This window comes from Oratosquilla oratoria, chromosome 12 (genome assembly GCF_046742065.1).
Source record: "Oratosquilla oratoria isolate Oo_2021 chromosome 12, ASM4674206v1, whole genome shotgun sequence".
In the NCBI taxonomy this organism is placed as follows: domain Eukaryota; kingdom Metazoa; phylum Arthropoda; class Malacostraca; order Stomatopoda; family Squillidae; genus Oratosquilla; species Oratosquilla oratoria.
The window spans coordinates 70,921,763-70,933,192 of NC_134788.1; the positions used below are offsets into that span (position 1 = coordinate 70,921,763).

General features: G+C 46.8%; 1 protein-coding gene across 1 annotated transcript; it reads left to right on the forward strand.

Moving 5' to 3' along the window:
• The first annotated feature begins 4,002 nt into the window (after window positions 1-4,002).
• LOC143030867 (uncharacterized) lies at window positions 4,003-5,159 on the forward strand. Its single transcript, XM_076194088.1, has 3 exons — window positions 4,003-4,081; window positions 4,229-4,345; window positions 4,570-5,159. Exons 1-3 carry the CDS (start codon window positions 4,033-4,035, stop codon window positions 4,767-4,769), a joined length of 366 nt encoding a protein of 121 aa, XP_076050203.1. The 5' UTR covers window positions 4,003-4,032; the 3' UTR covers window positions 4,770-5,159.
• Window positions 5,160-11,430: the final 6,271 nt, after the last annotated feature.

The window sequence follows — 11,430 nt, forward strand, 5'->3', positions numbered from 1 at the left end:
GTACCTATTCCCACCCATTTGACTACTCCCCTCCACCACCCTTTCTACCTCTCACATCTCAGTTCCTCATGGATGAGGGGTCACCCCTGCATCCGCCAACTGTGTCATCCATCTCATCCTCGGTCGTCCCCTCAACTTCACTTTCAGCACTTCTGCCTTCCACACCTCTTTTACTAATCTTTCATCTCTCATTCTTTCTATGTGTCCAAATATCCCAATAATCTTTCACCAGCTCTATCTACCATTTCCTTTTCCACTCCCGTTCACATTATCACTTCCTCGTTTCCAACCTAGTAACTCATACCATATTTCTCAGACATTTCATCTAAAACACATTTAAACTTTTCTTCTCTGCCTCTCATAAAGTTCCAAGTCTCTTCATATTCGATAGCTCTCTGAAATACTCCACCCATCTTCCCCTTACCGCTTCCTCTTCCGTCAAGATCTGTCCATCTACAACTTTTACTTCTTCTCGTCTATTGACTCACCTCCCCTTCCTCCCTTGATTTCCTTCCTAAACATCTTTTTATTGCTTTCTGTTCGCAAGCAAAGTTGCTTGGGTCAGCAGTGAAACAGATTGTACGATTCGTGGGTTTATCAATCGGTAGGTTATGCGTACATAGAAGGCACGACATGTTTCACAGGAGTCTAAAGAGTAACTAGCCCGTGGGCGAAGGTGCTAGATGCTGTAAGCACACAAAAGAGATGGAAGCCTTTGTTGGAAGTATGAAAGGTCTTTTTGTCCGGTGTCGTCGCTGTTGGTCAGAGCACGACATACAGCATGGCAAACCATTGCAAAATGTGTTAGTTTTCTATGCCAATGACACTTTACCACACCTGGTATCCGTGAGTCGTGGTGAGCGGGGGTGGGGGGGTGGGTTCTCGCACGATGGCGACATGAAAGAAGTCGGCAGACACGGACTCGAAGGGCCCCGTTCACATTATCACTTCCTCGTTTCCAACCTAGTAACTCATACCATATTTCTCAGACATTTCATCTAAAATACATTTAAACTTTTCTTCTCTGCCTCTCATAAAGTTCCAAGTCTCTTCATATTCGATAGCTCTCTGAAATACTCCACCCATCTTCCCCTTACCGCTTCCTCTTCCGTCAAGATCTGTCCATCTACAACTTTTACTTCTTCTCGTCTATTGACTCACCTCCCCTTCCTCCCTTGATTTCCTTCCTAAACATCTTTTTATTGCTTTCTGTTCGCAAGCAAAGTTGCTTGGGTCAGCAGTGAAACAGATTGTACGATTCGTGGGTTTATCAATCGGTAGGTTATGCGTACATAGAAGGCACGACATGTTTCACAGGAGTCTAAAGAGTAACTAGCCCGTGGGCGAAGGTGCTAGATGCTGTAAGCACACAAAAGAGATGGAAGCCTTTGTTGGAAGTATGAAAGGTCTTTTTGTCCGGTGTCGTCGCTGTTGGTCAGAGCACGACATACAGCATGGCAAACCATTGCAAAATGTGTTAGTTTTCTATGCCAATGACACTTTACCACACCTGGTATCCGTGAGTCGAGAAGAGCGACGGTGGGCGGGTGGGTTCTCGCACGATGGCGACATGAAAGAAGTCGGCAGACACGGACTCGAAGGGCCCCGTTCACATTATCACTTCCTCGTTTCCAACCTAGTAACTCATACCATATTTCTCAGACATTTCATCTAAAACACATTTAAACTTTTCTTCTCTGCCTCTCATAAAGTTCCAAGTCTCTTCATATTCGATAGCTCTCTGAAATACTCCACCCATCTTCCCCTTACCGCTTCCTCTTCCGTCAAGATCTGTCCATCTACAACTTTTACTTCTTCTCGTCTATTGACTCACCTCCCCTTCCTCCCTTGATTTCCTTCCTAAACATCTTTTTATTGCTTTCTGTTCGCAAGCAAAGTTGCTTGGGTCAGCAGTGAAACAGATTGTACGATTCGTGGGTTTATCAATCGGTAGGTTATGCGTACATAGAAGGCACGACATGTTTCACAGGAGTCTAAAGAGTAACTAGCCCGTGGGCGAAGGTGCTAGATGCTGTAAGCACACAAAAGAGATGGAAGCCTTTGTTGGAAGTATGAAAGGTCTTTTTGTCCGGTGTCGTCGCTGTTGGTCAGAGCACGACATACAGCATGGCAAACCATTGCAAAATGTGTTAGTTTTCTATGCCAATGACACTTTACCACACCTGGTATCCGTGAGTCGAGAAGAGCGACGGTGGGCGGGTGGGTTCTCGCACGATGGCGACATGAAAGAAGTCGGCAGACACGGACTCGAAGGGCCCGGTGGGGTTGTCGTCGCACAGCAGAGGTTCTTGCTGATGGCTGGGGTGCAGCACCTGGCATGGCTCGCAGTCCTCCACCGTGCTCTTGATGTCGGAGTCAATGCCGGACGGGAATATGGCTTTTTGAGCCAGTCGCATGGAGGCTTCCACGCCGCGGTGGCTGTCGTGGAGGCTGACAAGCGTATTCTTCCGTAGAGCGGCGGGGACAACGATACGATGGCCGTAGAGCATCAGGTCCCCGTCGGCAGAGAGGACGTCTCGGAACACCAGTATAGGACGACGGAGCTGGGTAGGGCGAGGCGGTTGAACGGGAACCCGGAGGACACGCAGGTAAGCAGGTAGGCGTAGGCGGTGTCCACTCGACCCGCGGCCCGGAGTTCTGGAGCGTCCTGTTGGTGTTGAGCGACGAGCCATCACCGCGAGCGCCGTCGTTGCAGGCGACAACGCTCCTGACATGCGCGGCGTCCTTGTTGCAGGCGGTCCCATCCTCCGGCGTAGGGCGGGAGACCGGGTCTTGTGAGAGGACGTCAGGTATGCAGAGCTGCTTCCCGGCGCACCACATCGCCGTGAAGACGAAGAGCGAGAGCCTCTCCTTGAGCCGCTGTAGGCAGGGGTTCTCGACGGCGTCCAGGGTGTATGTGTTAAGGATGGGGATGAGCGGACGATGGTCCAATGTGCCATGGACCGGGCTTGGCAGTGCGATCTACGTCAGTCAGCTGGAGTGTTGCGTGACGTCAGCGTCGTTCTTTAAGTTGGTCGCGGTCGTGTCGGGAACGCTCTACCAAGAGGCAGTGTATCCGATGGGTTGGGATGAAAAGCCTCTTTGTTCGCTCCTCTACTGGCCCGCCAAAGCGCGTCACACGGTAGGGCTCCACTGAACTGCATTGCGCTGCACAGTCCAACGTCCGCACTATTACACTTTTCCATCAACACCTCGTTCACGTAAGCACCGCCGGATCGTGCATTCTCGCGTTACTGTCACTCGTTCGCTTGCACGCAACTGATTAACAAACCGTGCTTGTGTTTCACTCTGGTATATTGCCAGGGTGCTTGTAATTGCAGGTAATTGCAAGTATCCTACTCACTGCGCCATGTTTGGAAGCACATTTGCCTGAGACACCAGTGAAACAGGTTGTACGATTCGTGGGTTTTGTAATCGGTGGGTTATGCGTATAGAGGACGCAAGACATGTCCCCCAAGGAGTCTAAAGTGTAACTGACCCGTGGGCAAAGGTGCTAGATGCTGTAAGCATACGAAAGAGAAGGTAGCCTTTGTTGGTTGTATGAAAGGGCTTTTTGACCGGGAGCCCCGCTGTTGGTCAGCACACTATTGCATACTGTGCTCGTCTCCAACGCCAATTACAGTATATCACACTTTACATTTTTTCTCGTACTCTTCCCCGTTTTACATCTGCTTTCTTTTTTATGCATCCTTTATCTTCTGATTTGCTTCTCTTCGTTTTTGATCATTCTCATAGTTTTCTCTCATCTTTATAACCAGTCTCTCAATGCTCGCTTCTTCTCTTCTATTGGCTTCTTCACTTCATCATCCACCACTCACTACCATTCTTTTTAATAGATTATGAAATATTAAGTCATATCTATATACAAAAGGTATTGGAAGAATTGATTATTTCTCCTTTTATACTGCTATCCCCTACTTATATATAAACCTTTATGCAGACTGCACAACGTCCGAAAGTTGCCTAAAGAAGGACGGGGAATGCGTGCACGAAGACGAGGTCGACCGCACTATGAAAGTGGTCAAAGCCAAGTGCATGGAAGGCTGTGTCTGCGTCAAACGTACTTACACTACACAAATATTAGCAGTGCTTTTCTTGAAATCTCTTTGAATAAAATGTGCATATAAAATATAAATAGACTTTTCTTGTACATTTAACTATAATCAAATAGCTCACCATGATAATGTGTTACGTTTTCTTTTATCAGAATGTTTCCAAGACAACAAATGTCTCAGAAAGGACGGAATGTGCGTGGATCATGTCGATAATCCCCGAGACATAATCGATACTAACCTGTGTGGTAGTAATTGCACGTGCGTTAAAGGTAAGAAGGGTTGACAGTTTCATACCTTTAATATGACCCACCACAATTTGTTAGTCTTGCATAAACTAACGTCGCCGACGGGGTCATGTCTACATATCTTAACTATAGATACTTCCATACATGCTATTCCAAGGGGGAATTGATTGGCCGAATACATTTTCATTAGATCCATATCAGTAACAAGGAAACCAACATGACGACATGCTTTTCTCTACTACCACCAGACTTCAGAAGCTGTCCTCAGGAAAAACCGTGTACACAAGTGGGAGGGCGATGCATAAACCGGCGTAAAGAAAAATGCAGGTTGGACGAGTATCGTGACTCGAGTCTATGCCCCAGCAGGCCCGTCTGCGTCTGCTGCATAAGTAAGAAAATTTGTGTGCTCATTCGTGATGTCAATGACTTCAATTTAGTCTTGTGTTAAGTGGCCGTCACTGAGTGTCCATGATTGCAGTGATCCTTGGTATAAATGAATGAGGTATAGATTGTCATATTTTTGTTTTGGCAGAGTGCATCCAAGACAGGAGATGCCAAGAAAGATCCGGAATGTGCGTGGGCGAGGTTGCAGATCAAGCAGATTTAATCCCTGGCGAATGGTGTCGGACCGGCTGCACATGCGTAAGAGGTATGTAGCTTTGTAAAGATTGCACATTTATTACTGTTCCGTGTTTGGAGAGCCGTGCTATGGACGAGAGTTAGAACACCACTTCTAGAAGTAATGGTCAAAACCCGATCAGGGCATTGTAGTAGTAAGGTCAAATGGTCTTAAATCTAGGTCCGCGTCCACTGTTATTTTCTTTTCCCTGTAGATCAATCCCTCCCTCCGGCTAACACTAATCCTGTTAAATTGGGTGATTTACCTAGATGAGCCAATGACCCCATTCCTCCAGCAGTTATCATGACTATACATCAAAATGAAATAAGATAGATTCATGTCTCCCTCTGAATTTCTTTTACCACTATCGTTCAACTTGTCTAGAAGAATTGTAATAGAAATATCTACTTCGACAGTACTTTCTACCACGACACAATCGTCTACTACTGTCACATCATCAACCTCTACTGCTACGAGAACCACAACGTCGACTCCTGTTGAAGGTAAGAATAGAAATACTTCTTCCTGGTTGAATAAGTGTCGACAGAAGACCTTATGGTCCATAACTAGGTCGGTTGCGAAAAAATCATCATGATAAATAGATAAATGAATAAACAAATAAAAATTGTAATGATATGAATAGTAATAGATAAATAGGTAAAGTTAGATAATAAACAAACAGGTAAGTAGTAAATAATAAGAAATTGAGAGATAATAATAAATGATAATCAAGTATATAATAATAAACATATATATAATAATAAACATATATATAATAAACAAATAATATAAAATAAATGGCAAGCATTAAAGCATCTTGCATAGGTGCTTATCTAAACGAATATTAAAGATTCGAACTGAATACATTACACTGCCTCTGCAGGAAGTTTATTCCATTCATTAACTACACGGAAGTTATTTTTACCCACTTCCAAATTATATCTATTTGCTGACAGTTTGAAACCATTAATTCTTGTCGGATTTTCATTCAGTTTGAAATTTTGTCACTTTTGATGTTTTCAATTCCCTTTAGAATCTTAAAGACCTGTATCAAATCACCTCTGAGTCTACGCATGTACATGAAAATGCACACACACACACACACACACACACAAACACACACACACGCACGCACGCACACACACACACACACACACACAGCAATATCTTGGCCAGGGACTTTGCACTCAGTATACTTATTCTGCTACAAATGGGATCAAGGTAAAACTGTAGTCACGCTTAAATCATATTTTGTATTGATAATTGATTAACCTCTTGCCAGAGTGTGAGACAAAGACACCCTGCGCTAAACGAAAAGGTATTTGCCAACCCTTGGAGGCAAGTTGCAGCACAGAGGTGATCGGCATAGGCAGACCGTTCTGTGGCGATGACACATGTCACTGTTGTCTGGGTAAGTTTTCGCAGGCCTGGGCCAACGTCTTGTCTTCTTTTAAAAGATATCTGGAAGGCTACTTTCATTAGAACATTCTCTAGGCCGTTTCAAACATTAATGGCTTGGCAATATTAAAATTTTCCTATAAAGTATGTATTCTGTATTCTGTATTCTGTATTCTGTATTCATATATGGAATATTACGTCATGTCAGGTTTAGTGCATATCAACGCACACAAATGATCACAAAATTGAATTAGATTTCATTAATGCAGACTTGTAGTAAAGTGTAGAGCAAAACAGAGGAGAAAAAGATTTTGAAAAAAGAAAACTAGATAAGCCTGATTCACTTTTTGTCCAATTGATTATATTTTCTTATATGTGCCACATCTCTGGTTTTCTTCTAATTTCATAATTTTCTTCCTACAATGGAGTATACTTTTTATTGCAAGAGGGATCTTGTATTACATAATATCTACTAAATTGTCCATTGCACCAACACCAAATGATTCTATTAAATCATCCAGTATACCATGAACTAAGTCAAGGTTGTCCACATCCCACAGAAGAACTACCAACCACCTCCACGACCACGACAACGTCGACCCCTGTTGTAGGTAAGAATAGAAAGCCTTTTCTCTATATCAAATACACCCATCTATCTACACGGATTTTTTATGAACATCACATCCCAGTCTATTTCTTCAGAGAATTTCTTCAACGAATGAACAATCAACATATCAACATTTATTTTTACAGAATCATCCACCTCCACAGAATCGTCTACCTCTGTCACCACATCAACCTCAACCACCACAGCTACGACGTCGACCCCTGTTGAAGGTAGGGATAGAAAGCCTTTTCCTTGTACGAGTGTCACCTACACCGATGTATCCACATAAACTTATCTCACCTCAAACATATCTTACATCTTTCAAATGAACACTGCAGTGACCACCCTGTACTTTCAACATTAGCTTGAACTTCCAAATAGGAGTTCACGAATAATACAATTTATGATTTGCTTCCCATGTCAGAATGCGAGACAAAGAACAAATGCCAAAGGGAAGGTGGAACTTGTCGACACCGCTCGAAAGATTGTGGCACAAAAGTCTTGGGTGTTGGCCAACCTTTCTGCAGCCACGATAAATGCATCTGTTGCGAGAGTAAGTACAGTATATGGGATATGTTATATGGAGATGCTTTAGGATACTCCTTCCTCGGTTCTTTACCTTCAACTTGATAAGTCTGTTTTAACACAATATCAAACATAATATCAAGCTAATTCTTAGTGATGGAAAGACACAGCAAAATGCAACGTCTTTTCATCTGTGTCTATATACCTAGAGTTTTAGCCCTCTTATAAGGGAGGTAGATAATTCAGAGGCACATAGTACCTATTCCCACCCATTTGACTCCCCCTATTCCACCACCCTTTCTACCCCTCCCATCTCAGTTCCTGATAGATAACGGGTCACCCCTGCATCCGCCAACTGTTCTGGGTCAAACGCAATGCAGCAAGACACACTCCACTCACAGCAAGGAGGCTTCACTTAATCGTCGACCCCCTCACCGTCTCCTCATGCAGAAAAAGAGAAGACAGCGAGAAATCCCTTCGGGCTGCGTCAAAATATCATTCACACATTAACACTCCCTAATCCCCATCCCCCATACCTCCTTCCCTTCCATAACAGTATGTTTCATACACAGTCATTCTCCACTCATTCCTATCTCTTGCCTTCTCCTTTCCTTGCTTAACAAATATTCCCGTCGTACTCAACGCCCTTTTAACACCATCCATCCATCTCATCCTTAGTCGTCCCCTCAACTTCACTTTCCGCACCTCTGCCTTCCACACCTCTTTTACTAATCTTTCACCTCTCATTCTTTCTATGTATCCAGATATCCTAATAATCTTTCACCAGCTCTATCTACCACTTCCTTTTCCCCTCCCGTTCTCATTATCACCTCCTCGTTTCTCACTCTATCCAACCTAGTAACTCCTACCATATCTCTCAGACATTTCGTCTCAAACACATTTAAACTTTTCTTCTCTGCTTCTCTTAAGTTCCAAGTCTCTGGCCCATACAATGCCGTCAGCACAATCACCCCTTCATACAATCTCCTCTTTGCATCCATTCCCACTTGCCTATTTCTCATAACACTTTTTAATATCCCCAAAGCATTTACTTACTTCTCTCAATCTACAATTTACCTCCACCTTCATTTCTCCCTTTCCTGCCAAACACCTAAAGCTTTCCACTTTCTCTAACCTCTCTCTTTTTAGATTTCCTTCCAATTAACAGCCTTCCTCTAACCTTGTACACCTCATCACCTTGCTTTTACCCACATTTCCCTTCAACTTTCTCCTATCACATACCTTTCTAAACCCCATCACTAATTTCCTTAATTCCTCCTCCGACTCTGCCACGAACGCAGTGTCGTCAGCAAACAACAACTTGATCACTTCCAACTCTTCTCCACTTTCTTTAACAGTCTTCAGTTCCCTGCCCATTGCCTTGCCTTTAGCTCCCGCAGCACTCCATCCATGTACACATTGAACGGCCATGGCGACATGACACAGCTCTGACGCAGTCCCACCTTTACCTCACACCATTGGCTCTCTCCATTTTCCATTCTAACACAGCCTGTACTACTCTCGTCAAAACTGCTACACACATATTTGTCCCCTTTTCCCATGTAAAGCGAAACTATACAAGCACTTCACCAGTCCTATGAGACTCTACTCTCCCTTACACATACATTAAACAACCTCACAGCCAGTCAATTATTACTGTAACTACCTTCCTCAGACACTTCGCATGGCACCCATCTAATCCAGGAGCTTTACCTGTTTTCATCATTTTCAGAGCTACTTGCACCTTATGTCCTCCCTTTTCTTCTTCCATCACCGTCATTTTCATAGCGCCTCCCACTGCTACCACCAATCCCTCCCCATCCTCCTTCACCCCCCCCCGCTCTCTGAAATACTCCACCCATCTTCCCCTTACCGCTTCCTCTTCCGTCAAGATCTGTCCATCTACAACTTTTACTTTTTCTCCTCTACTTGACTCACCTCCCCTTCCTCCCTTCATTTCTTTCCTAAACATCTTTTTATTGTTTTCTGTTCGCAAGCAAAGTTGCTTGGGCCAGCAGTGAAACAGGTTTTACGATTCGTGGGTTTATCAATCGGTAGGTTATGCGTACAGAGAAGGCACGACATGTTTCACAGGTTTCTAAAGAGTAACTAGCCCGTGGGCGAAGGTGCTAGATGATGTAAGCACACAAAAGAGAAGGGAGCCTTTGTTGGATGTATGAAAGGGCTTTTCGTCCGGTGTCGTCGCTGTTGGTCAGAGCACGCCATACAGCATTGCACACCATTGCAAAGTGTGTTAGTTTCCTATGCCAATTACACTTTACCACACCTGGTATCCGTGAGGCTAGGCGAGCGGCGGTGGGCGAGTGGATTCGCGCACGAGGGCCGCAGGTCCACCATCGAGGGATGTGGCGTGACAGTGGCGGCGTCGCAGAGGGGCGGGGCCACCGGGCGGAGGTGTCGCCGATTACGCCACCAGATTCTCCCGGAGAGGGGCCGGGCGTTCTTGTCGTATCGCCGGAGCGTCTGGGTGACCCGAGCTGCGGGCGGCGATCGTACTCCTCCAAGCGCGCTTGCCATTCCACCGAGAAGGACTCCGAGTGGGCCGGGACGCATGTGCGGAAGGATCGACCGTACAGGACCTGGGCGGGTGAGTGGCTGGCCTGGGACGGAGACCGCGGTCGAACTCCTCGCAGTGGTTCTTGCCGGAAGGTGCGGTCTTAAGGATGAGGTGCTAAAACCAGGAAGGACTTTCCTGCGACGTGAAAGAAGTCGGCAGACACGGACTCGAAGGGCCCGGTGGGGTGGTCGTCACACAGCAGAGGCTCATGCTGATGGCTGAGGCGCAGCACCTGGCATGGCTCGCAGGCCTCCACCGTGCTCTTGATGTCGGAGTCAATGCTGGGCAGGAATATGGCTTCTTGAGCCCGTCGCTTGGTGGCTTCCACGCCGCGGTGGCTGCCGTGGAGGCGGGTAAGCGCGTTCTTCGTAGAGCGTCGGGGACAACGATATGCTGGCCGTAGAGTAACAGGTCCCCATCGGCAGAGAGGGCGTCCCGGAGCACCAGTACAGGAGGACGGAGCTGGGCAAGGCGAGGCGGTTGGACGGGAACCCGGAGGACACGCAGGTAACCAGGTGGCCGTAGGCTGGGTCCACCCGTGCCCGCGGCCCAGGGTTCTGGACCGTCTTGTTGGCGTTGGACGACGGGCCATCACCACGAGCGCTATCGTTGCCGGCGACATCGCTCCTGACATGCGCGACGTCCTTGTGGCAGTCGGTGTCGTCCTCCGGCGTAAGGCGGGAGACCGGGTCTTGTGAGAGGACGTCAGGTATGCAGAACTGCTTCCCGCCGCACCACATCGCCGTGAAGACGAAGGGCGAGAGCCTCTCCTTGAGCTGCTGTATGTGGGGGTTCTCGACGGTGTCCAGGGTGTATGAGTTAAGGTTGGGAATGAGCGGGCGATGGTCCGTCAGCAACCGAATGGCACACTGGACGAGATGCAGGTGCCCCTGACTTTGGTCCTAGCGGATAGCGTACCCCATGCTGTATAGGCGCGACGCATCCGGCTGCAGTACCACTAGCAGGATGGGGTAAAAGGGCGCCAGTACAGAGCTCGCTTGCCGTCGGCGAAAGCCTTGTCGTGATCCGTGGTCCAAGTGAATGAGCGCTTGGGACTCAGCAGAGGCCATAAAAGTTGAGCCGCCGCTGTTATGGCCGGAGTGAAGTCCGCCAGTTGGTTCGCCAAGCCTATGAAAGAATGTAGATCGGTCAAGTATAGCCCTTACCTTGTCCTCGTCGGCGGATATACCGTCGGCGGAGAGGCGGTAGCCACAGAACCTGACGCTGGGGTTGACGACCGTGAATTTCTTCTTGTTAAGGGTGATGCCGTGGCTGCGGCATCTGGTAAGCATGTGGTGGATCCTCCGGAAGTGGGCGGGGAGGCCTTCGTCGAACAGGAGGATACCATCCACCACTTTAACACAGTTAGCCACGCCTTGCAG

What these genes read in the sequence shown, in the direction of transcription:
- LOC143030867 (XM_076194088.1), top strand. Translation starts at nt 4,033, where the DNA reads ATGAAAGTGGTCAAAGCCAAGTGCATGGAAGGCTGTGTCTGCGTCAAA. An exon ending in AGGCTGTGTCTGCGTCAAAC is followed by an intron (nt 4,082 to 4,228) that starts GTACTTACACTA and finishes TTCTTTTATCAG; the next exon opens with AATGTTTCCAAGACAACAAA. An exon ending in TAATTGCACGTGCGTTAAAG is followed by an intron (nt 4,346 to 4,569) that starts GTAAGAAGGGTT and finishes TACTACCACCAG; the next exon opens with ACTTCAGAAGCTGTCCTCAG.